We start from the raw sequence: 23,720 nt of genomic DNA, 5'->3' as shown, positions 1-23,720 counted from the left end.
CAAAATAGGTAGCGCAGCAACACGGCAAGAAAACAATTACACACAACACCTAACTAACAAAAGGAACTAAATAGGGTGCTTAATGAGACATAACACAAACCAGGTGTGACAAACAGACAAAACCAATCAAACAAGAAACATAGAACGGTGGCAGCTAGTACTCCGGAGACGACGACCGCCGAAACCTGCCCGAACAAGGAGGAGGGGCCGCCTCGGCCGAAACCGTGACAGTACCCCCCCCCTTGACGTGCGGCTCCAGCCGTGCGCCGCCCCCGGCCTCGGGGACGACCAGGAGGACGCGGAGCAGGGCGCGTAGGATGACCACGATGGAATTCGGTCAGCAGGGACGGATCCAGAATGTCCCTCCTCGGCACCCAGCACCGCTCCTCCGGACCGTACCCCTCCCACTCCACGAGATATTGGAGACCCCCCATCCGGCGTCTCGAATCCAGGATGGTCCGAACAGTGTACGCCGGAGCCCCCTCGATGTCCAACGGGGGCGGAGGAGTCTCCTCAATCTCAAAGTCCTGGAGTGGGCCAGCTACCACCGGCCTGAGGAGAGACACATGGAACGAGGGGTTAATATTCTTGTAATCAATGGGCAGTTGTAACCTGTAACACACCTCGTTCAATCTCCTCAGGACTTTAAAAGGCCCCACAAACCGCCGACCCAGCTTCCGGCAGGGCAGGCGGAGGGGCAGGTTTCTGGTTGAGAGCCAGACTCGATCTCCAGGTGCGTACACTGGCCCCTCACTGCGGTGTAGGTCGGCGCTCGTCTTCTGTCGACGGATGGCTCGCTGCAGATGGACGTGTGCAGCGTTCCACGTCTCCTCCGAGCGCCGCACCCACTCATCCACAGCAGGGGCCTCGATCTGGCTCTCATGCCAAGGTGCCAGAACCGGCTGGTACCCTAACACACACTGGAAAGGGGTTAGTCTAGTGGAGGAGTGGCGGAGAGAGTTCTGTGCCATCTCGGCCCAGGGCACATATCTCGCCCACTCCTCCGGCCGGCCCTGACAATATGACCTCAGAAACCTACCCACATCCTGGTTGACTCGTTCGACCTGCCCATTACTCTCCGGGTGGTAACCCGAGGTAAGGCTCACCGAGACCCCCAACCGTTCCATAAAGGCTCTCCAGACTCTGGAGGTAAACTGGGGGCCTCGATCGGACACTATATCCTCGGGTACCCCGTAATGCCGGAAGACGTGAGTAAATAGAGCCTCAGCGGTCTGTAGGGCAGTAGGAAGACCCGGCATGGGAAGGAGACGACAGGCCTTCGAGAACCGATCCACAACGACCAGGATGGTGGTATTCCCTTGTGAGGAGGGAAGGTCGGTAACAAAATCCACCGAGAGGTGAGACCAGGGTCGCTGTGGAACGGGCAGGGGTTGTAATTTACCCCTGGGCAAGTGTCTGGGCGCCTTACACTGGGCACACACTGAGCAGGAGGAGACATAAACCCTCACAACCCTGGCTAACGTTGGCCACCAGTACTTCGTACTAAGGCAGTGCACTGTCCGGCCAATACCTGGATGTCCAGAGGAGGGTGACGTGTGAGCCCAATAAATCAGCCGATCCCGGACCTCGAGCGGGACGTACGTCCGACCCACCGGACACTGTGGAGGGCTAGGGTCGGTGCGTAATGCCCGCTCGATCTCCGCATCGACTTCCCACACCACCGGTGCCACCAGACAAGACTCCGGTAGTATGGGAATGGGCTCCACGCACCTCTCCTCCGTGTCATACCGCCGGGACAGGGCATCTGCCTTCCCGTTCTGGGACCCAGGGATGTAAGTGATCTTGAACACAAACCGGGCGAGAAACATAGTCCATCGAGCCTGGCGAGGATTCAGTCTCCTAGCTGCCCGAATGTATTCCAGGTTACGGTGGTCGGTCAGAATGAGGAAAGGGTGTTGAGCCCCCTCAAGCCAATGCCTCCACACCTTTAGGGCCTGTACTACGGCTAACAGCTCCCTGTCCCCTACGTCATAATTCCGCTCCGCCGGACTGAGCTTCTTAGAATAAAAAGCACAGGGGCGGAGCTTAGGTGGTGTGCCGGACCGTTGTGAAAGAACTGCCCCGATACCGGCCTCAGACGCGTCCACCTCTACTTGGAAGGGTAAAGCGGGATCCGGGTGCGCCAGCACCGGAGCCGAGGTAAACAGGTCCTTCAGTCTCCCAAAGGCCCTGTCCGCCTCAGCCGACCACTGCAAGCGCACCGGACCCCCCTTCAGAAGAGACGTTATGGGAGCTGCCACCTGTCCAAAACCCCGGATAAACCTCCGGTAGTAATTCGCAAAACCCAAGAACCGCTGCACCTCTTTAACTGTAGTTGGGGTTTGCCAATTACGCACGGCAGACACTCGGTCCACCTCCATTCTCACCCCTGACGCAGACAACTGGTAACCCAAAAAGGAAACTGACTCCTGAAAGAACAGACATTTCTCGGCTTTGACATACAGGTCATGCTCCAACAGTCTCCTCAATACCCTGCGCACCAGGGCTACATGCTCGGCCCGAGTAGAACTGTACACAAGAATATCATCTATGTACACCACTACTCCCTGCGCCTGCATGTCCCGGAAAATCTCATCTACAAACGATTGGAAGACTGATGGAGCATTCATTAACCCATATGGCATGACGAGATACTCGTAATGGCCGGAGGTAGTACTAAATGCTGTCTTCCACTCATCGCCCTCCCTAATGCGCACCAAGTTATATGCGCTCCTGAGGTCCAATTTTGTGAAGAACCGTGCCCCGTGTAATGACTCCGTCATGGTCGCAATCAGCGGGAGTGGATAACTATATTTCACAGTCACCTGATTGAGACCGCGGTAATCAATACACGGACGCAAACCTCCATCCTTTTTCTTCACAAAAAAGAAGCTCGAGGACGCGGGAGAAGTGGAAGGCCGTATGTATCCCTGTCTCAGAGACTCGGCAATGTAAGTCTCCATTGCCCTTTTCTCCTCCTGTGACAAAGGATACACATGGCTCCGTGGGAGCGCAGCTCCTATCTGGAGGTCTATCGCACAATCCCCCTGTCTATGAGGCGGCAACCGTGCCGCTCTGGTCTTACTAAACACGAGTGCCAAATCCTCATACTCAGGCGGAATGTGCAGTGCTGGCATCTGGTTCGGGCTCTCCACCGAGGTCGCCCCTACGGAAACACCCAGACATAGCCCCTCACACTGAGCAGACCACCCTTTAAGAGCCTTCTCTCGCCACGAAATCGTAGGATCATGGGTTATCAACCAGGGAAGCCCCAGTACCACCGGATACGCAGGAGAGTCGATCAGATAGAGTTGAATCGTCTCCTCATGACCCCCCTGCATCATCATCCTAAGTGGCGCTGTGACCTCCCCAATCAACCCAGATCCTAACGGACGACTATCTAAGGCATGTACAGGGAAGGGCTTATCGACTGGAAGGAGGGGAATCCCTAACTTAACACAGAGTTTACGATCTACAAAATTCCCAGCTGCGCCTGAATCGACTAGCGCCTTATGCTGGGAACGAGGTGCAACCTGTGGGAAACAAACAGGTAATGTAATGTGTACGACAGAAAGCTCTGGGTAAGTAGGGCGCCTACTCACCTGGGAGGACTCCCCAATGTGTGACCTGCCATCTCCCTCACCAGGGGACCCTCCCCAGCACCTAGCCGCGGTGTGCCCTCCGCGGCCACAGTTGGTGCAGGAGACTGCCCCCCTCGGGCTCCTTCCTCTCCTCCCTCTAGCGCCAGCACCTCCAAGCTCCATCGGGCTCGGCTCGGAGGCGCTGGAGGGTGGAATGGGAGGCCCCCACCTGGGACGTCCGCGGGTCGCGAGCAGGGTGTCCAGCCGAATGGCCATGTCCACCAACTGGTCAAATGTTAGTGTAGTATCCCTGCACGCTAACTCTCTGCGGACGTCCTCCCGAAGGCTACATCTAAAGTGGTCTATGAGGGCCCTCTCATTCCACCCTGCATCTGCCGCCAGAGTCCGGAACTCCAGCGCAAACTCTTGAGCGCTCCTCATCCCCTGTCGGAGGTGGAATAGACGCTCCCCCGCCGCCTTCCCCTCTGGTGGATGGTCGAAGACAGCACGGAAGCGGCGGGAGAACTCCGCATAAGTGACTGTGGCGGCGTCTATTCCCCTCCATTCGGCGTTGGCCCACTCCAACGCCTTGCCGGTGAGACAGGAGATGAGGGCGGAGACGCTCTCGTATCCCGAGGGCGCCGGGTGTATGGTGGCAAGGTAGAGCTCCACTTGTAATAGGAACCCCTGACACCCGGCAGCGGTGCCATCGTACGCCCTCGGGAGCGAGAGCCGAATCCCACTGGGTTCCGGTAGTTGGACGGGCGGGCTGTCCGATGGTGATGGTGCGATAGGTGGGGGTGTGGGTACCCCGCTTGTCTCCCATCGATGGAGGGTGTTCATGACGCGGTCCAAGGCGTGCCCGATCTGGTTGATTCGATCCTCTTGACCACGAAAACGCTCCTCCATGACGTCGGTGGGTGCTCCTGCTGATTCCATATGTGGTGTGTAATTCTGTCAAGAGTTGCTGTAGGTAGGTGTGGTGTGGAATCAGGCGCAGGACGCAGAAGTTAAGTCCAAACAAAGTCTTTAGTAGATCAACACAAAATAATCCAAGAACAGCCCGGAGGCGAGAAAAGCGAGCACAGGCGTAACCAAACGGGCGCACTAAACATGTGCGTAAATCTCTCCTAAAACAACAAGGAGGCAAACTACTAAATAGCGCACCAAAATAGGTAGCGCAGCAACACGGCAAGAAAACAATTACACACAACACCTAACTAACAACAAGGAACTAAATAGGGTGCTTAATGAGACATAACACAAACCAGGTGTGACAAACAGACAAAACCAATCAAACAAGAAACATAGAACGGTGGCAGCTAGTACTCCGGAGACGACGACCGCCGAAACCTGCCCGAACAAGGAGGAGGGGCCGCCTCGGCCGAAACCGTGACAGTCTTGGAATGGCCTAGTCAAATCCCAGACCTCAATCCAATTGAGAATCTGTGGTATGACTTAAAGATTGCTGTACACCAGCGGAACCCATCAAACTTGAAAGAGCTGGAGCAGTTTTGCCTTGAAGAATGAGCAAAATTCCCAGTGGCTAGATGTGCCAAGCTTATAGAGACATACCCCAAGAGACTTGCAGCTGTAATTGCTGCAAAAGGTGGCTCTACAAAGTATTGACTTTGGGGTGGTGAATAGTTATGCACGCTCAAGTTTTCTGTTTTTTTTGTCTTATTTCTTGTATGTTTCACAATAAAAAATACTTTGCATCTTCAAAGTGGTACGCATGTTGTGTAAATCAAATGATACAACCCCCCCAAAAAATCAATTTTAATTCCAGGTTGTAAGGCAACAAAATAGGAAAAATGCTAAGGGGGTAGAATACTTTTGCAAGCCACTGTACAACATTCCTTACCCCCAGACACCCAGTAACAGTTAACTATATATCTACAGTGAAACAAAGAAAAGCTGTCTATGTATGCAATTACGTCACAATATGAAGGTGCTAACTAGAACCATAAAGGGTTCTTCAATTGTACCCATAGAAGAACCCTCTGAAAATAACTACTTTTGGTTCCATGTAGAACCCCTTCACTAATAAATGGTTTTACGTAGAACATTGTTAAACACAAAAGGCTTCTACCTGGAATCAAAAAGGGTTCTCCCTATGGGGACAAACGAATAACCCTTTTTTTCTAAGAGTGTATTACAGGAATTACTCCATATGAAAGACACAAATGCTGAAACACTGACCTTTCCATTCTGTCTCTGTCCTCACAGTGTTCTCATTGCAGTAGAGCCCAGACATACTTTAACTCCCGAGTCAGCAGGACTTCCATACAACAGGTTACGGGATGATATTTGCTCCAAATACAAGAAACGCTAACTGGGAAGTTGCTTATCCTGTTGAAGTAGCTTTAGGTTACACTGTTTAAACCATAGAGCCTGATCCATATATTTTGTCAGGGCTTTCTCTGTAAAACACGACAGATGAAGCAGTACATGTTAAATGACAGTAATGACATTGACACAGTGACAGTAATGTGCCAGTGATTGACTAGTAGATGGATGGATGAAGGGTGAGTTTGACAGACATAGGGTTTAGTGACCTCTGTAAAGCGAGGGAGTTAAGGGCAAATAATGAGACAGTGATGAAGGTGAAAGAATAGACACATGCAATGGGGCAGGCAAGACATGCTAACATCCAGTACTCATCCCAGATCCAGAGGAGGCTGCTAGATGTGACACATGTTAGAGGTCAGATTTATACCCCTAGCTGCCCAGCCCTACAAGGCCAAGGACACAGTAGCCATTGCCCCTGCCTAACCCCTAAATCCATTGGATTTACCCCTTCAGCCATGCAGCCATTTATTACCCAAAGGGGCCATTCCTGGGCCATGGTCTGACTATTCCCAAACTGTGTTGTGACTAGTATCCGGGAAAGTGTCCAGGAATGCAGGATATTTTCTGTGTCATCTGCCTTAACTGGGTTTGATGTAGACCACAGGAGGTTGGTGGCACCTTAATTGGGGAGGATGTGCTCGTGGTAATGGCTGGAGCGGAATTGGTGGAATGGTATCAAACACATGGTTTGATGCCATTCCATTCGCTCCATTCCAGCCATTATTATGAGCCGACCTCCCCTCAGCAGCCTCCACTGATGTAGACCAATGTCTCATCGTGCTGCATATACTGTATATATTAAAAGCCTGTACAGGTCCAGAACGATGCACCATTTTATTTAGTTTTCCTAACCCAAGCTCACAATCACAACATAGCTGGTGCCGTAAAGGACCAGAATCAACTGTATCACTATCATTGCTATTTGTTTAGTTGTCAATTGTTTGTTAGTGTTTTACCTCTTATTGTATAAATGTGTTGTTTATGGGTGTTGTGTGGCTTGTCTGCCACCAGGTGGCATGTTTTTTCTTGCACACAAAAAAGGAAAACGCCAGTAAAATAAAATCATCTGTATTACCTTACAAAACATTGCTGACACCAGTTCAACAGCTTTTGTCAACCAATAACAAAAACATAAGAAGTAAACAGCAGCCAGCTTGTCTCTGGACACATGAACATAGTGGTCCATTTTTAAGTGTCACTGTTTTTGTTATTGGTTGACAAAAGCAGTTGAACTGGTGTCAGCAATGTTTTGCAAGGTAATAAAGATGATTATATCATTGCTGGCCAGCATTCAATAACACTGAAATGATGTTACTGTCACACAAACATAATCTGTCCTCCAGTCATGTCATCGTAATCAGAAATACTGTCTAAAAATGTATTTACGTTGTTTTCTGGGGGGAACGGTGTACAAAACAAAAAGTCAATGATACAATGTTAAAGGCCATGTACAAGATCAATATGATGTGGGTCTGTTAGCTTTCTGACGACAAGACCTTCTGCATCCATCAATACACAGACAAGACCCACAACAACCCATTGTTTACTTAACATTTTATTTTCAATTAAATCAGGTTAAAGTTATTTACATCATTACATTGCTGTTATTACTTAATAGATCATCTTAAGGAAACAGCATTGTCTAACATTTTAATTACTATTGTCAAGTTATTAATAGTTATTTTCATCATCAATAATATCATTATTATTATTAGAATTGTTGAGTGCATTGTAAAGAAACTACCAAAGACCGGCAGAGGGAGGTGTTACGGAAGGTAAGTGTACTTTTCCCTATCCCTAACTCTGGCTGTGGAATAGATCCAGTCAATGACACTATACATTATTTACCATTGATTTCTATTGGGTACAACATAATCCAAAATACAACCAAAACAAACTGCAAATGCATCTAACAAATTTGTAGAGTCACCAGCTTGATGTATTCATTGCGTGCTAGGAATATGGGGCCAAATACTACACTTTTGACAATGTAATACACTGTAAGTGAATTTGTCCTAATACTTATGACTCCTTCATATGGGGGGACTAGATACATAAAGTGATTTCATTTCTAAATGGTAAAACAGACATCTATGAAAATAACCTAAAATAAAAGGTGACATTCTGTACTGTCGCCTCTAATTAAACATTTGATCTCAAAATGCTGGAGTACAGAGCAAAATTAAAAGTTTTAGCTTCACTGTCCAAATAAATACATAGGAGAGGGTAAAGTTGTGTCCATTCTCTACCGTACATTTCTATCTACACAAGGTTTTCGGGTCTGAATGCACAGGCACTCTTCCTATCATCTCTTTTTTTATCTTCAGATGAGCCTAGAGTAAGGCAGGTCTGAGAGCCCAGACAAGACCATCAAGATTAATTACCCATAAACAGTACTGGCTCCAAGCCACATCTGAAAATGTAATTCATATCATTTTATCACATTCAACCAAGTTTGCGGAACTACAGTACATTAAAATATAATTTTCAGTCTCTTTTTTTATCAACTGATTGTACGGACTCTTGGGTTTGAGGAGGGCACCTATGACTATTTATTTGATGCAAGTTCACAAAGTTTCCTCAAACTACCCTCAATTATAACGTTACTCAATTAATCTTCAATCAATCAATGTTATTTTCCCACATTGCCTTTAAGAGCAGTAGACAAAAGTGTTCTATCATCTTGGCTAAGTGCCATGCTTTTGCGCAGTACAAAAGCAAAATTCCAAGATCCAGCACTGCTTAACAAATCTTCTACTGTTTTTTACAAACAGATAACCCAGCATTCATTCAGTTAAAGAAACTAGGTTTATGGTATTTACAGGACAGGTTCCATTGCAGACCTGCCTCTGTGAGTTTTGTGTGATGCCATGCTCTGTCAGATCATACACAGATCAAAAGTGGGCAGTCTGGAGCATGAGCACGAAGCAGCTGATGCCACATAGGCCTTATGGGAAAGGTGGGGGGGGGGGGGGTGCAGCAGTATGGAACAGGTCACTGCGTGACGAGCACTCTCCACGCCGCCATCTGACCAGGGCCACACACACACATACACGTGCACATACACACACATTCACGTGCACACACACACACACTTCATTGGCAGAAATGGAGACAGACGACGTATGGCCGCCCCACCTACACTCCTGTGTTAGGAATGACTAGAAAATGATATGTTAGGAAGAGTAGAGTGTGTGGTTGATTCTACCATCTCCCTTTACTGGCTCTACACAACCATCTTAAGCAGACAGCTCTTCTCCCTTTTCATTTTCATCCATCTTCCTTTCTGCAGCATGGACCTGGTGACACTCTGGGCTGGCGTTATGACTGATGTGTGACATTTGGGCGGCTAGGTCTCTGGGTTGGGGGTGGCCAGCAGGGGAACGTTGTCCCTCCTCCTCCGGCCCAGTGGGGGGCGTCGGTACTGCTCCCCGTCGGCCAGCGTCTGGGGCAGCGGTTTCCTCTTGCTCTCGGGCAGCAGCAGGATGGAGAGCACAGCCAGCAGGGCCAGGGAGGAGTACACCACATGGTGCAGGAAGTAGCCGTAGTGGTTGCGCAGGTCCATGAGGGGCGAGGTGAGGCGGCCCACGCAGCCTAGGGCCAACACCGTGCCCACGCCACTGCCCCTGGACAAGAGGGTAAGGTCAAAGGTCAGTGATCTCCAAAAGAGGAAGGGCCAGGGAAGAGATAATACGAGGACCAAGCCTAAAATGACACCCATTGAAGTCCAATATGACTTTAAGACCTAATAATACACTTAATACAAAGAACAAGCCTAGATGAGGAAGACTCATGTGACAGTTGCTGGTCCTTACCTGATGATGGTGGGCATGATCTCTGCAGTGAAGAGGACACAGAGAGAGGCAGCCGCCTGGGAGGAGAACAGTCCCATCACTGAGAACACAGTGATGGCCGCCTCACTTAGATCTAAGAGAGGGACAGGAGGGAGAGTTAACTTAGCACTGAACTCCCCAGACTCTGACTGGTTTGTGATTACAGCTGAAACTGAGACATGGCTTTGACTTTCCTGCCACTGCAGTGTCCTACATGAACTGATATACCACTATTCAGCCACAAGGTGGCGCCATGCAAAGAGGGTCTGTGCTTCCAGTAATGAATGTCCATTGGGAAAATTATAGTCCTAACTACACTGAACAAAAATATAAAAGCAACATGTAAAGTGTTGGTTTCATGAGCTGAAATAAAAGATCCCAGAAATGTTCTATAAGCACAAAAAGCTTATTTCTCTCAAATGTTGTGCACAAATTTGTTTACATCCCTGTTAGTGAGCATTTCTCCTTTGCCAAAATAATCCATCCACCTGACAGGTGTGGCATATCAAGAAGCTGATTAAACAGCATGATCATTACACAGGTGCACCTTGTGCTGGGGATGATAAAAGCCCAGTTTTGTGCAGTTTTGTCACAACATAATGCCACAGATGTCTCAAGTTTTGAGGGAGCATGCAACTGGCATGCTGACTGCATGAATGCCCACCAGAACTGTTGCCAGAGAATTGAATGTTCATTTTTCTACGTGCGCAGCTTAGAGGGAACATAGGTTGGAACCGGTACTCGACCACGCAGGTCCCCAAAACAGGGGACTTTACATCTATTAAGGGCAACTTCCACCTTGAGCACCAACTTACACTCCATCAGTCCGAGGAGAATCAGAGATGCCAGCCCTGTCATTGTCATGGCGAGCAGCAGGATACCACGGCGGCCACACCTGTTCACGGTTGCCCATAACAACAGCCAGGCCCCTCCTCCCGCACAGACGGAGAGCAGATAGGTCCAATAGAAGCTGGGGGCTGTGCCTCTGACATCACCACGAAATGAGCTGTAACAATGACTGATGCCATGGGAAATGAACCTGACAGACAACAGGAGAGATGGAGATGGAAAATCATGGTCTGTTTGGCAACTACTATAATCCTATGGGTGCCTATGTTGATAGAAGTAAGGTTAAACCTTTACATTAGGTTGTTTGTATGTCATGCATACGCTATATGTGGCATACATACTGATACTACTATGTTTGGTTACCAGAATGTCGTACTACTTGGAATGAGTAACCAGTGCAGTTACTGAGTAGTTACATGTAATTACACAAAGAAGTTCAACTTTCATGTAACTACTGTAGTACTATTATTACTACTATGCATGCAACTATTTAAAGCTAAAATCCTTAATTGAAACAATAACAAAGCGATCACCCACCTCTCTTTTGGTAAAAAGCTGAGGGATGGGCCTGGAGAAATGTAACCACTCTCAAATTCATAGACAGAGCTATGGATGCAAGGACTGACCATCCATGATATCAAAATTATAGTTGTAACCATGTTTTGAGACTATACCGTGTTTGTTTACATTCATTTTGTTTACAATTCATTTATAAGTCCAAAAATGGATGTAGCAACTAAGGATTTCAGCTTTAAAGTGTGACCAAACGTGTGAGGGCTAACTTCAAATGGCACAGTTAGGTGACTTACGAGGTGAAGCCAAGCACACATATGTTTTTCCAGATGTTCCTGCTGTGTACGAGCTCTGGGAAGGACAGGTGGGGGCGTGTAGAGGGAGACGGCTCCGAGTCCAACTCTGCAATAATGACAACAATGTCATACCACCATGTCACACTGGAGGCATCAGCAGAGACGTTTTCAAACAATAGACAGCAAATCTCATGAAAAGACCCATGCAAAAAGACAAAATGGTTCCCACACACCTGTGAAGCTCTCATCATCCCTCTCTCTATCGCTTCCTTCACTGAAGGAATTCAGATCAGCAGATCTCTCAGAGAGAAGAAGCCAGCGAGGAGACTCAGGAAATACTCCTGGAATACTGAAACAAAACAGACATTTTCATGTAAATTCCTAGCTTCCATATTACTATTTTCTCTCTCCTGAAACGGCAATGTTGTTATATTAGAAAGGAAAAAAATAAGAATATGCCACTTAACGGACGCTTTTATCCGAAAGAGACTTTTACAGTCATGCATGCCCACTACAGAATCGAACCTACTATCCTGGCGTTGCAAGCACCATGCTCTACCAACTGACAGAGGACTGCATTTTATTTTCTCTGTGTTCAATTTGCTATTTGCAATAAAAGGAAATGCTGTTAACAAAAGTCTGAGAAGAACACTGCACCTTGAAGACAAATGCTAATGTATTCTGACTTTAGCTAATAGCTGAATGAAACAGGGGGCTTTAAATCAATACAATGCTGTGGTGCTCTCAGCAAGTCAGTTTGCATTTAGGTCTTTAATTAAATTACTACCATATTCCCCACTCCCTTGTCCATAGTTTTCTGTCCTCCAACACAGCACACACACACGCACGCACACACACACTCACCCATAGGTGAGGAACAGAGAGAGCGGTGCAGCCCCAGCTCCGAGTAAGCCCCTCCAGGACTGGCAAGACAGAGCAACACCCAGCAACAGCAGCTCCCCAGCAACCGTAGTTAGTCCTGCCACCATGGTGACCAGCAGACGTAGTGAGGGATCACAGAGTTCAAGACCTGTCAATCAAACAGACAAAACAATGAATGATTACAGACACAACAATGTTGAACAATGAGTAAATAGGTTTGGTCTTTGGTCAATTCTCAAAATAGTTTTAAATTGCAGTAGTCATGGCAGTAGTGTTTTGATGCTATTATTAGAGCCTTGTGTACTATGGCAAGGGTTCCTAAACGTTTTCACTTGGGCCCCCCTTACAGCATTGGGGAACATCCTGACAAGTTATAAATAGCTCTCTAAGGTATGCAATGACTAACATGACAAGAGGAACTGATGATGCACTAACCAATTTCGAAATCGCACCTTGTGCATTCTACTATTACAACTTTCAAGAGTACGTTTAAAGCCGGACTGAGTTCCTTTGTGGGGGTACGCCCGCGCCCCCCATGCCGACCCCTCGCGCAGTCTGGGAACCACTGTACTATGGAATCAGTATCTGGAGACTACTCACGTGTGATGTAAAGCGTGAGGTAGACACCAGCGCTAGCAGCAGCCAGGCAAAAGCGCATGACAATAAAGATACGGGGGGAGGTAGAGACACACACAAGTACGCCAAATACCACCGAGAGGGTTAGCGAGGTGAGCAGTGTCTTCAACCTGCCCAGTCTGAGAAAATAACAAAGAAGAGAAAATACAAAGATCTGTATCAGTAGGGCATAAGCAGAGGCCTCTGAACACCATGGGCCGGTTTCATGGAAATTAAAGCCAGGAGTAGGCCTTGTAAAAACAGAGTTTAAAAAAAAGAAGTTAGTCCTGGATTAAGCTAGTAACGAACCAGGGTCATTTTAGATCAAATGTTTTGTAATGACCATTTAAATACATAGTAAAATACATATTATGGACACCTATTGTATATTCCCAGACTGATCAGGACTGAGACTACAAATATACTCAAACCATGTTCATTCCATCACATTTTCAGGATCCAAGTGTCTGGATTCAAGTGCAGTCTAGGCCTGAGTCTGTGAAACTGTCACCAAAAGCGTCATTCTTGTTTGCTAATTCAATTGGCTTCATCTCACTCTCAATCCTCAAGAGGTCTCGTCCCCCCAGTCTAACCCTCGCCTTATCCGCTGTATTTCTTGTATCATCTTACCTGTCAGCAGCAAAGCCCAGTCCCAGGCATCCTGTCAGAACACCCAAGATGAAGGACACCTCCTCGACTGGGACCAGCCAGTACTGACCACACACCAAATCCCACTGGGAGAGGAGAGAGAAGGAAGGAGGTGGAGAACCAACAGACGATTAAGGAAAGAGAAGAGATGGAGGTAGACATATGTTTTGTTACTCACAATCATTTCATCAATAGGACATTGTTCCAGATAATACAAAACAACTCATTTCAACCAAACTACACTATATTGAAATGTTATTTCAATCAGCTTGAGCATGGCTTTGTTATTATATCTGAAGTGCTCCATTGGTGCATTTGCTACTGTTGAAAGCGAAGTGATTACAATGAGATAGCATCGTTTCTGGGCAGAGTCAGTAAGCTGCTGCTAACAATGCCTTATGTAATTGGACCCTATGCAGGGACGCATAAAGACCCTGTCACATACTATCACTCGTCCTATCACTGGTCGGCTGCACTATATACACTGAACAAAAATATAAACGCAACACGTAAAGTATTGGTCCCATGTTTCATGAGCTGAAATAAAAGATCCCAGAAATGTTACATACGCCCAAAAAGCGTATTTCTCTCAAATGTTGTGCACAAATTTGTTTACATCCCTGTTAGTGAGCATTTTATCCTTTGTCAAGATAATCCATCCACCTGACAGGTGCGGCATATCAAGAAGCTGATTAAACAGCATGATCATTACACAGGTGCACCTTGTGCTGTGGACAAAGAAATGCCACTCTAAAATATGCAGTTTTGTCACGCAACACCATTCCACAGATGTCTCAAGTTTTGAGGGAGCGCGCAATTGGCATGCTGACTGCAGGAATGTCCACCAGAGTTGTTTCCAGAGAATTGAATGTTAATTTCTCTACCATAAGTTTTAGAGAATTTGGCAGTACGTCCAACCGGCCTCACAACTGCAGACCACGTGTAACCACGCCAGCCCAGGACCTCCATATCTGTCTTCTTCACCTGCGGGATCGTCTGAGGGGGGCTGGGGCGGGGTGCTGAGGAGTATTTCTGTCTGTAATAAAGCCCTTTTGTGGGGAAAAACTAATTCTTATTGGCTGGGCCTGGTTCCCCAGTGGGTGGGCCTGGCTCCCAAGTGGGTGGGCCTATGCCCTCCCAGGCCCACCCATGGCTGCACCCCTGCCCAGTCATGTGAAATCAATAGATTAGGGCCTAATGAATTTATTTCAATTGACTGATTTCCTTATATGAACTGTAATTCAGCAAAATCTTTGAAATTGTTGCATGTTGCGTTTATATTTTTGTTCAGTAGTTACCTCACAAATGAGAGCACAGTCGATAGCATTCATATGGACGACGTGCTTGGAAAAAATAAGAAATGCCAAACTTGCACACAAACAAGTTCACAAACTGCCCAAACCAGTTATGAACATGAATAAAAAGCATTATAATACCCTTGGCCCGAGACCTATGCCTTCCGTTTCTTCCCTCTTATACTAAAACCTCCATGTCAAAGGAGCATATAGACGTCTGCCCTGACAATTCTACTACAAAATGGTTTTACAAGGCATCTGCTTGTTTAGTTCAGTATTTCTACTGAAGCCTTATTGATTACTGGTGGAGACTGGTCAGGGCTGTTCTGGCTTCTGTGAGAAGTTGCTGAAGCAGCTATACTGGTCGATCATGACTAAAGGTAAAAATACACTCTGAAACCAACCGCTGAATCAAGCTATCTGTCTATGAACAGAGAGACGGGATGATATTCCTGCTGTCTATAAGCACATGGTAAAACCGTTGCAGTAGTCTGTCTCTTAAATTAGAATGACTCCTTGAGACCAGTGTATGTTTAGCTAACCACAGAGGGCAACGGGCTGATAGAACAGCTTACAGAAGCACTGGGTTTCCCACCCACGTCACCACACATGGAATTAAAAACAAATAGAGAGAGTCCACAGTGAGCCAAGTGAGAGCTAAAGACCGCCATGGAAAAATGTGGGTGTGGTGGACAAGAGTTCTGCTAAAGACATTAGGCCTGAAGCGTCATAAGGTATTGTAGAATAAGTACACACATCATTAAATGAAGAAAGGCATGATGACATTACCCAAGACCTCACTCTACTGCTGCAAAGCCTTGGATCATGTTTTCTGACACTGAGAGTGCTGTGACTGTTTATGACATTCTTAATCAAAGCAGTGTTAATGGTGAAAGGATTTTTTACCATGTAAGGGTAGCAGAGCTTCACTTCTTATCAGAATCTACTCAGTAATGCATTATGTCATTGTTAAACAATCATTCCCTGTTCCGCTAGCAGCCATTTCGATTCTGAGATAGCAGCCATTTGGATTCTGAGACCGGGAAATACAAACTAATCAAGAAAACAATGAGACCGACAAAGTTCCTCGAGGTACCTCAGTAACAATGTTAATTCTCAATCCTTCTGTGACGTTGTAGTCCCAGCCAGCATCACAGTTCTCCACCCCGGACTGGGTACCGTTGATATACTGCTTGCACTGAGACAGCCCCCCGCTCTCCCCCACTCTGCCCCCCTTCTTCCAGGGCAGGGAGGCGTTGAGGACCTGCGGAGCAGGCAAAGGTCCCGGGAGTCGGCAGTTGTGGGGCGAGGAGAGGGTGAGCAGGGGATCCGAGGAGAGAAGGAAGGCCAGGAAGAGATTGGGCAGGATGGAAAGACAGATGAGCATCCTCTGTTTCTTCCTCCCCAGGGCCAGGATCATCACCTCCCCCGTGGGAGGCAAGGAAGGGGGAGGTGGGAGGGAGGAGGAGGGAGCAGGAGACGAGGGAGTGGGAGAAGAGGGGAGGGGGGGGGGCGGACAGGGGGAAGGGGAGGGGAGGGGGGACTCAGGTGAAGTCATAACTGAGGGTCAGAGAGGTTGTGGTCAATCCTCAGATGAAGTGGGAAATATCTGTGAAGGGAAAACATTAAGGATTCACCAGTACTACTTTATCCCAAATATATTATTAGCTACAGTGCACCTGCAGAATATGATGAAATAACAACAATTGTTCTGTGAGTGAATGGATCTTCTTTCTTATTTAAACAGTCCGTTTTTTACTTTAATTGTGCATAATCATAAACCCTGGCAAATGACATCTCCAATCCCATAATAGAGGGAGCAACGCCAACCACATTAAGTAATGTTTAGCTTATTATTCAATTGGTGGATATATCCATTCTATTGCTGGGTGAATCACACAGGAAGTGTTTATTTGTAGCATGGTTATACACGTGTAGGGAATACGTTATACAGCTGTTTCCTATCGCCCAAGAACAAAACAAGGTATTTGGACACTGTTATAAGCCTACACTATCAGCGATAAGTGCACATGGTCCATTCTGTTAATGTTCTAGGCTGCTACAAGGCCAGGAAGTTCTGCTAAAGGAATTCCAGTTACATAAGTGGCTTTTCAGACAGGGAACAGTACTGCATGGAAGGAAAAGAGCCAACGCATATTTTAATAGAGGTAACATAGAGCAACACACAAACCACCAGAAAAAAAACATTCATAACATTGTAACATCCCACTGGGCACGGACATCAATTCAACGTCTATTACACGTTGGTTCAACGTAATTTCATTGAAATTACGTGGAAACAACGTTGATTCAACCAGTCTATGCCCAGTGGGATTAATAAATTATGAATAAATGACAAGCCTAAACTGAAATGGTGTTGTCATATTAGGTCACTGACACAAGTGGACGCACGCACCTGCCCCGGGCAGACAGAGAGCAAAACACATGATTCTGTAAATATACAATATTGTCAGTCTGCGTAGCAAGGGGACAGTAGCAGCAAAATGACTTACCCCTTTCCAGTGTTATTATAGTCGTCGGATATTATAATAAATCCGGTGGGTTAACGATTGCCCACTGTCACTTTCAAACGTCCGTTTTGGTAAAGCCAAAACATTGCAGGGGATAAAGGGAACAGTGTTCCGAATTGAGTTGGATTTTCACCGCATTCCCTTTACTCTTCCTATGCGTCTTCTCTCTGTCGGCTGTCTATTATTCCATCCTACTGTCCCGGGGTAGTATTGTATGAAGAAGCACTGTAAACTAAAGTCATGTCAGAAGAAAACGCAGTTTCAACATAGACACCTACTGAAGCAATTTTTTTGGCTGTATTGTCATGCTCGACTTCTACCGTCCCTGATTTCTAACGTTGTTGCGCGACCCAAGTTTATGTCCGCCGACATGAAACAAAGTGTTAAGTAATTCAATAATACATTATTATTTCAGACATTATCTTAAAGGGGACGGGTCACAGCCATAGTCGAACCGATCCTCTCTGGGACAAAGGGGTGGAAAACTGAATTGGGGAAGCGACATTCAGACTCGTGAGAAATCGGGCGAAATCGTTGAGGAGACGTCCCCCTCTTTCACTGCAAATGAAACCATCTACCGCATGGTGGGGCCATAAATCATAGATTATTCTCAAGGTTGAAAGAGCGCGCATTATGAGTTGTACTACACTGAACAAAAATATAAACGCAACATGTAAGGTGTTGGTCCCATGTTTCATGAGCTGAAATAAAAGATCCCAGAAATGTTCTATAAGCACAAAAAGCATATTACTCTCGAATTTTGTGCACAAATTTGTTTACATCCCTGTTAGTGAGCATTTCTCCTTTGCCAAGATAATCCATCCACCTGACAGGTGTGGCATATCAAGAAGCTGATTAAACAGCATGATCATTACGCAGGTGCACCTTGTGCTGGGGACAATAAAAGGCCACTCTAAAATGTGCAGTTTCGTCGCACAACACAATTCCACAGATGTCTCAAGTTTTGAGGGAGCGTGCAATTGGCATGCTGACTGCAGGAATGTCCACCAGAGCTGTTTCCAGAGAATTGAATTTTAATTTCTCTACCATAAGCCACCTCCAACGTCGTTTTAGAACATTTGGCAGTACGTTCAACCGGCCTCGCAAACGCAGACCACATGTATGGCGTCGTATGGCCGAGCTGTTTGCTGATGTCAACATTGTGAACAGAGTGCCCCATGGTGGCAGTGAGGTTATGGTATGGGCAGGCATAAACTATGAACAATGAAGACAATTGCATTTTATCTATGGCTCATTGCGCTCTAGCGGCTCCTTGTGGTGGGCCGGGCGCATGCAGGCTGACTTCGGTCGTCAGTTGAAGGGTATTTCCTCTGACACATTGGTGCAGCTGGCATCCGCGTTAATCGAGCGGGTGTTAAGAAGCGCGGCTTGGTGGGTCATGTTTCGGAGGACGCATGACTCGACCTTCGCCCCTCCCGAGCCCGTTGGGGAGTTGCAGCGATGAGACAAGATCGTAATCACGAAAAAGGGGGTAAAAAAATATTTTTGATCTTTTAGGCATGTCATAGAGAAATGTGGGGTAACTAGCCCCCCAAAGTGTTGGAAAAAAATTGGTGGCATAAAGTGGTTTCTGTGAGGGGGTTTAACAAAATTATTCTGAGGTAAATTGATCTAATATTTCGTCATTTAGAAAAAGTTATATATTATAACCTAATTAAGTTAGATCTATACACTTTTTAAATATATACCATTAGGGGAGCCTAAAGACAAATAATCCACTTGTTTAGAGATAAAAATGGAAAACAGTCTTTAATAAAGCAGTAAAATTTAAGGTGAGTGTGTTGGGGACAACTGCAAAATAATTGACTAGGCAATCAGGATATATAATAAACAGAGTAGCAGCAGTGTATGTGAAGTGTGTCTATGTGTGTGTCTGTGAGTGTGTGTGTGTGTGTGGCATTAATATGCATGTGTGTGTGTGCGTGTGTGCGTGTGTGAGACAGTGCAAAAATAATTAAGATAAATAAATAAATAATAAAGAGGGTCAATGTAAATTGTCCAGGTAGCCATTTGATTAATTGTTCAGCAGTCTTATGGCTTGGGGATAGAAGCTGTTCAGGTGCCTTTTGGTCACAGACTTGGCGCATCGGTACCACTTGCCGTGCGGTAGCAGAGAGAACAGTCTATGACTTGGGTGGCAGGAGTCTTTGACAATTTTTTGGGCCTTCCTCTGACACCGCCTGGTATAGAGGTCCTGGATGGCAGGGAGTTTGGCCTCAGTGATGTACTGGGCCGTAGTCATATGATTAGATGTGCGTCTTTAAATCCTCTACACCTGTCTGAAAATGTGGGCACAATCAGAATGTAGACAAGATCAGGTCAAAGGATGCATGTTAGAACCAGGCACAATAAACAGGGCTTAAGAGGTCTGAACCTCTTAAAGATGTCGCAAGTGGTGTTCACTAGGTCGCCTAACTACCCCGTTCCTTCGTAAAAGCGTGTCCCCCGCTACATTCTAACAAGTCCCTTCTAACAAGTCGCTTTTGATGGATGTGCTGGGGTGCCATCCCAATTCTGACACCAATGTAGACTGTCAATACACTAAAAAGGTCCAAGGTTTTAAGGTTTTAAGGTTGCTGCAATATATAGAAATATGGCAAATTAATTTGTGTGCCACTAATCAACCATTTAAAACCTAATTCTGTTTTTTAAAGCCACACTCTAAGATGTGCATATTACATCAAAGAGTGGTGGGACACCAATAAAAACGTAATAGAGCGATGCACCTCGTGACATTTTCACATGCAAATAGCACCTGATTTTTGTTGACAACTCAGGGGTTTGAATAACTTTTAAATAATAGGCTTTTTGAAGGTTAAAGGGGCAATCAGTGATTCGAAAAACAACAAGCAGGCACTAACTTTGGTAAACAGCTGATGGAAGGGCTGGAGAAATGTAACCACTCTCAAATTCAGGCAGAGCTATGGATGCAATGACTGGCCAACCATGCAATAAAAACCCTGTTTTAAAACTACAATGACAATGACAATGTTTACAAACAATATTAAAACAGGCTTATGGCCGGGATTCAATCAGAACACGCGTTGTAGTGCGCAAGACATTTAGAGGTATTTTCCGAGTAAGCTGACATCTGCAGAGTTTACCGTTTATTGAGATCTCCACGAATGCGGGAAAATTGCTTTTAAAAGCTGCATTGTCAGCAGCACTCTAACAATGATTTATGGCCTTTATTTTGGGGTTTGATGGGGTATGACAGTTTGACTTAGTTCATGTGGCGATTATACGTGAAATGAAATTATTCAATAATCAATGGCTATATCATTCATTTAAAAGTCAAGAAATGGATGTGCCAATCCCAGATTGTCCCTTTAAGCTTTGTCTATGATATTCATTATGACAATAAGTGCTTGAAAATCGTCTGTTAATTTCCTGTTGCAAAATACCCCTCCATTTATTTTCTAGTTGTGGGTTTATATATCTTTTTCTAACATGCTTGCTGTTGAGTAACTTGGGATGAGGTGAAATACTGTCTTTCCTCATTCTGTGGAGACATTGCAGCAGTCCTGGGACCACAGATTGCCCCACAGAGACATTGAGGGTAATTTCAACACACACGTGAACTCTCATAGCCATTGCATGCACCAGCATCAGTATGCAGCTAGCTATACATTGTCTTACTCCCTCTTTAACAAACATAACATTTCCTAGAGGTCATTAAAAACTGTGAGCACATGTCATGGTACTTTATCAAAGATGTGTGTCAAAAAAATGGTTTCCTATCTATCTGTCCCTTGACTGCTATTGCTGCCACAGGAAAGCTCACTCCTGTGTGCTGATGCTATCTGTTTTGGTCTCTGTCCTGTGCTGTGTTGAAATATTACCCGTCCCACAAAGGCCGGCCCAGATTTCTACCCATAAAACTACCATGTCATTGTGTCTGTTTTTAACGGCCTTTGTGAACAGAGTGAAGGGGGGCATCTCTATATGTGCCCTTACATAAAATACTACACTGGAGAAGCAAAATAGCAGGAGATAACTGGATTTAGGCATAGACATTATTATAGCCATTTTACATTTAAGTCATTTAGCAGACGCTCTTATCCAGAGCGACTTACAGGAGCAATTAGGGTTAAGTGCCTTGCTCAAAGGCACATCGACAGATTTTTCACCTAGTCGGCTCGGGGATTAGAACCAGCGACCTTTCGGTTACTGGCACAACGCTCTTACCCACTAAGCTACCTGCCGCCCCATTTTAGATGCAATATAATCACTTGGAGGAGATTGGGCTAAAGTGGAATTGTTATTATATTGGGATGCATTATATTATATTATCAGCTAAAAGGAGAAATGGCATATGCCTGGATTAATTTACACATTTGTATTTCAAGCAGTAGTGGTCACACATGTTTAGTGTTGTTCCCAAAATAGTATTTTGGACCCTTTTTGTACCTTGATTTTCTGTAAGTCAGAATACACAGACTGTTGAGAAAGAGCCATAAAAATAATTTTTATTTTAGAAATGTTGAATTGTACAATTACATAACTTTTGCCTGATATCTAACATTTCTTGACAACTTCCTTATTCTTAGTGGTGCTTAATTAAATTAATATTTTTGAAACCATAAAAGGTATTGGGTAATCATTCTTGCCATGCAATTTCCAAGAAAATGTAGTGGAGGTAGAAAGTGTACTGAAATCTGTGTCATCTAACCAAAGACAAAAGGCTTTTAAAGTACTTGGAACTTTGTGTTCTTTGACTCACAGCCTTTGTTGACTTACGCACTAACCCTGTATTATGTCAACTTTTGGGATACTCCCAGATGAAAGCACTTATGTAACTGTTTTATAACAATGTATAGGAATGTACAATTTCCACCAGTGTGACAAAAGAGCATATTTTCATACAGAACCACACATAGTGGCTGTCATTCTCTACAGCGCTCCCCAACACACTCAACAGCCCTCTTCCCTGGCTGCATTCTCACCTCTGGGCTGTAGGTGACGCTGTGACAAGATGTGTTTGAGAGTGTCCAATTCATGTGTGAGTTGCCCTATGAGAATCTGCAGCCGGTGGTTCTCCTCATGCAGCTGCAGAGCCCTTTGGTGGGTGAGCTGTATGCGTCGCCTGGCCTTGTCTCGGCTCTTCCTCACGGCAATATTGTTCCTCTCCCGCCGCAGTCGATACTCCATGGTGTCCTTGGTCAGGCCCCTCTTCTGCAGGGGGCTTCGCAGGGGGCCGGGAGGAAGGGGGAGGAGGAAGGGAGAAAAGTCCTGTAGGACAGGGAGGAGGGATGTAGAGGGTTTGGAGGGAAGAGATAACTTAGAAATGTAGAAAGACAAAATGGATGCAATAAAAAATAAAAAAATTCAACATTGAACTACATGTTAACTGCAACATTATGCATTCTCATGAACACAGAAACCAAGCGGCGTATCCATATACCTGTTGCAGTATGTGACTCTGTTGGCCGGCAGTCTCTGTGGAAGGTGCGTTGTGGCAAGGTGCGTAGGACAGGTATGACAATCCCATCATCTGCTCTGCCATTCTGTTACTGCCAGTCCTAACCAATCCCTGAGCCCCCATCGACTGGCTGTATGGAATCCCGTCCTTCTGAGGCATATCATTGGTAAAAGGTGCCGGGGTCGATGGGTCAGGGTTCAAGGCCACGGTTGTAGAAGCGTGGGTGGGAGTCTGACTGAAGGTTGTGTATGTGGCAGAAACTGTAGGGCTGTACTCTTGAATCACAGAACACTGAGACATCTGTTAGGGATTCAGACACATTATAGTCACGTTCAGACACATTCATTATCACGTCCATTGTGAGTTAATAACATGATAACTATAGGCCTATTGTAGTGTTTTAAAATGCAAACAACATTCAAGTACTAACATTGTTAAGATTTATTTATATCCCTGATGAAATTCTCTTTTTGCACAACACGTAGCCTACAGTACATTATTGTCGGTTTTGTACTTGCTTCAATATATTATGAGCATTTCCCACCAGAACATTGACTGACTTACCTCTGAATTTGTTTATCGTCGTACTGCCTTTTCTGTTTTGTGAGTTCCTCCCTCAATGTTCTGCTCATAAACACTGTTAAGACAGGTACTCATCTGATCATCACACCATCACTTCCTCGTAAGTTAAACACCACCTCTCTCTCTCTCTCTCTCTCTCTCTCTCTCTCTCTCTCTCTCTCTCTCTCTCTCTCTCTCTCTCTCTCTCTCTCTCTCTCTCTCTCTCTCTCTCTCTCTCTCTCTCTCTCTCTCTCTCTCTCATGACCCATGGGCTTGTTTTTTCTTATCTCCTTGTTTCTTGCCTATAATTTACTTCTCCTT

At 45.8% G+C, this 23,720-nt stretch overlaps 2 protein-coding genes across 2 annotated transcripts; both read right to left on the bottom strand.

Moving 5' to 3' along the window:
• Window positions 1–7,478: 7,478 nt before the first annotated feature.
• slc22a17 (solute carrier family 22 member 17) lies at window positions 7,479–17,855 on the bottom strand. The gene is made up of 10 exons (XM_084186919.1): window positions 17,378–17,855; window positions 15,961–16,473; window positions 13,552–13,655; window positions 12,907–13,061; window positions 12,289–12,454; window positions 11,658–11,773; window positions 11,425–11,530; window positions 10,582–10,805; window positions 9,749–9,860; window positions 7,479–9,559 (listed from the first exon to the last, which is right to left on the bottom strand). Exons 2-10 carry the CDS (start codon window positions 16,420–16,422, stop codon window positions 9,283–9,285), a joined length of 1,722 nt encoding a protein of 573 aa, XP_084043045.1. The 5' UTR covers window positions 16,423–16,473; window positions 17,378–17,855; the 3' UTR covers window positions 7,479–9,282.
• Window positions 17,856–21,861: 4,006 nt separating this feature from the next.
• cebp1 (CCAAT/enhancer binding protein (C/EBP) 1) lies at window positions 21,862–23,477 on the bottom strand. The gene is made up of 3 exons (XM_084172099.1): window positions 23,403–23,477; window positions 22,821–23,138; window positions 21,862–22,648 (listed from the first exon to the last, which is right to left on the bottom strand). Exons 2-3 carry the CDS (start codon window positions 23,136–23,138, stop codon window positions 22,331–22,333), a joined length of 636 nt encoding a protein of 211 aa, XP_084028225.1. The 5' UTR covers window positions 23,403–23,477; the 3' UTR covers window positions 21,862–22,330.
• Between the last annotated feature and the right edge of the window lie 243 nt (window positions 23,478–23,720).

This window comes from Coregonus lavaretus (assembly GCF_964263955.1).
Source record: "Coregonus lavaretus genome assembly, chromosome: 2".
NCBI classification, from domain to species: Eukaryota; Metazoa; Chordata; class Actinopteri; order Salmoniformes; family Salmonidae; genus Coregonus; species Coregonus lavaretus.
This window is presented reverse-complemented; position numbering and strand designations above follow the sequence as displayed.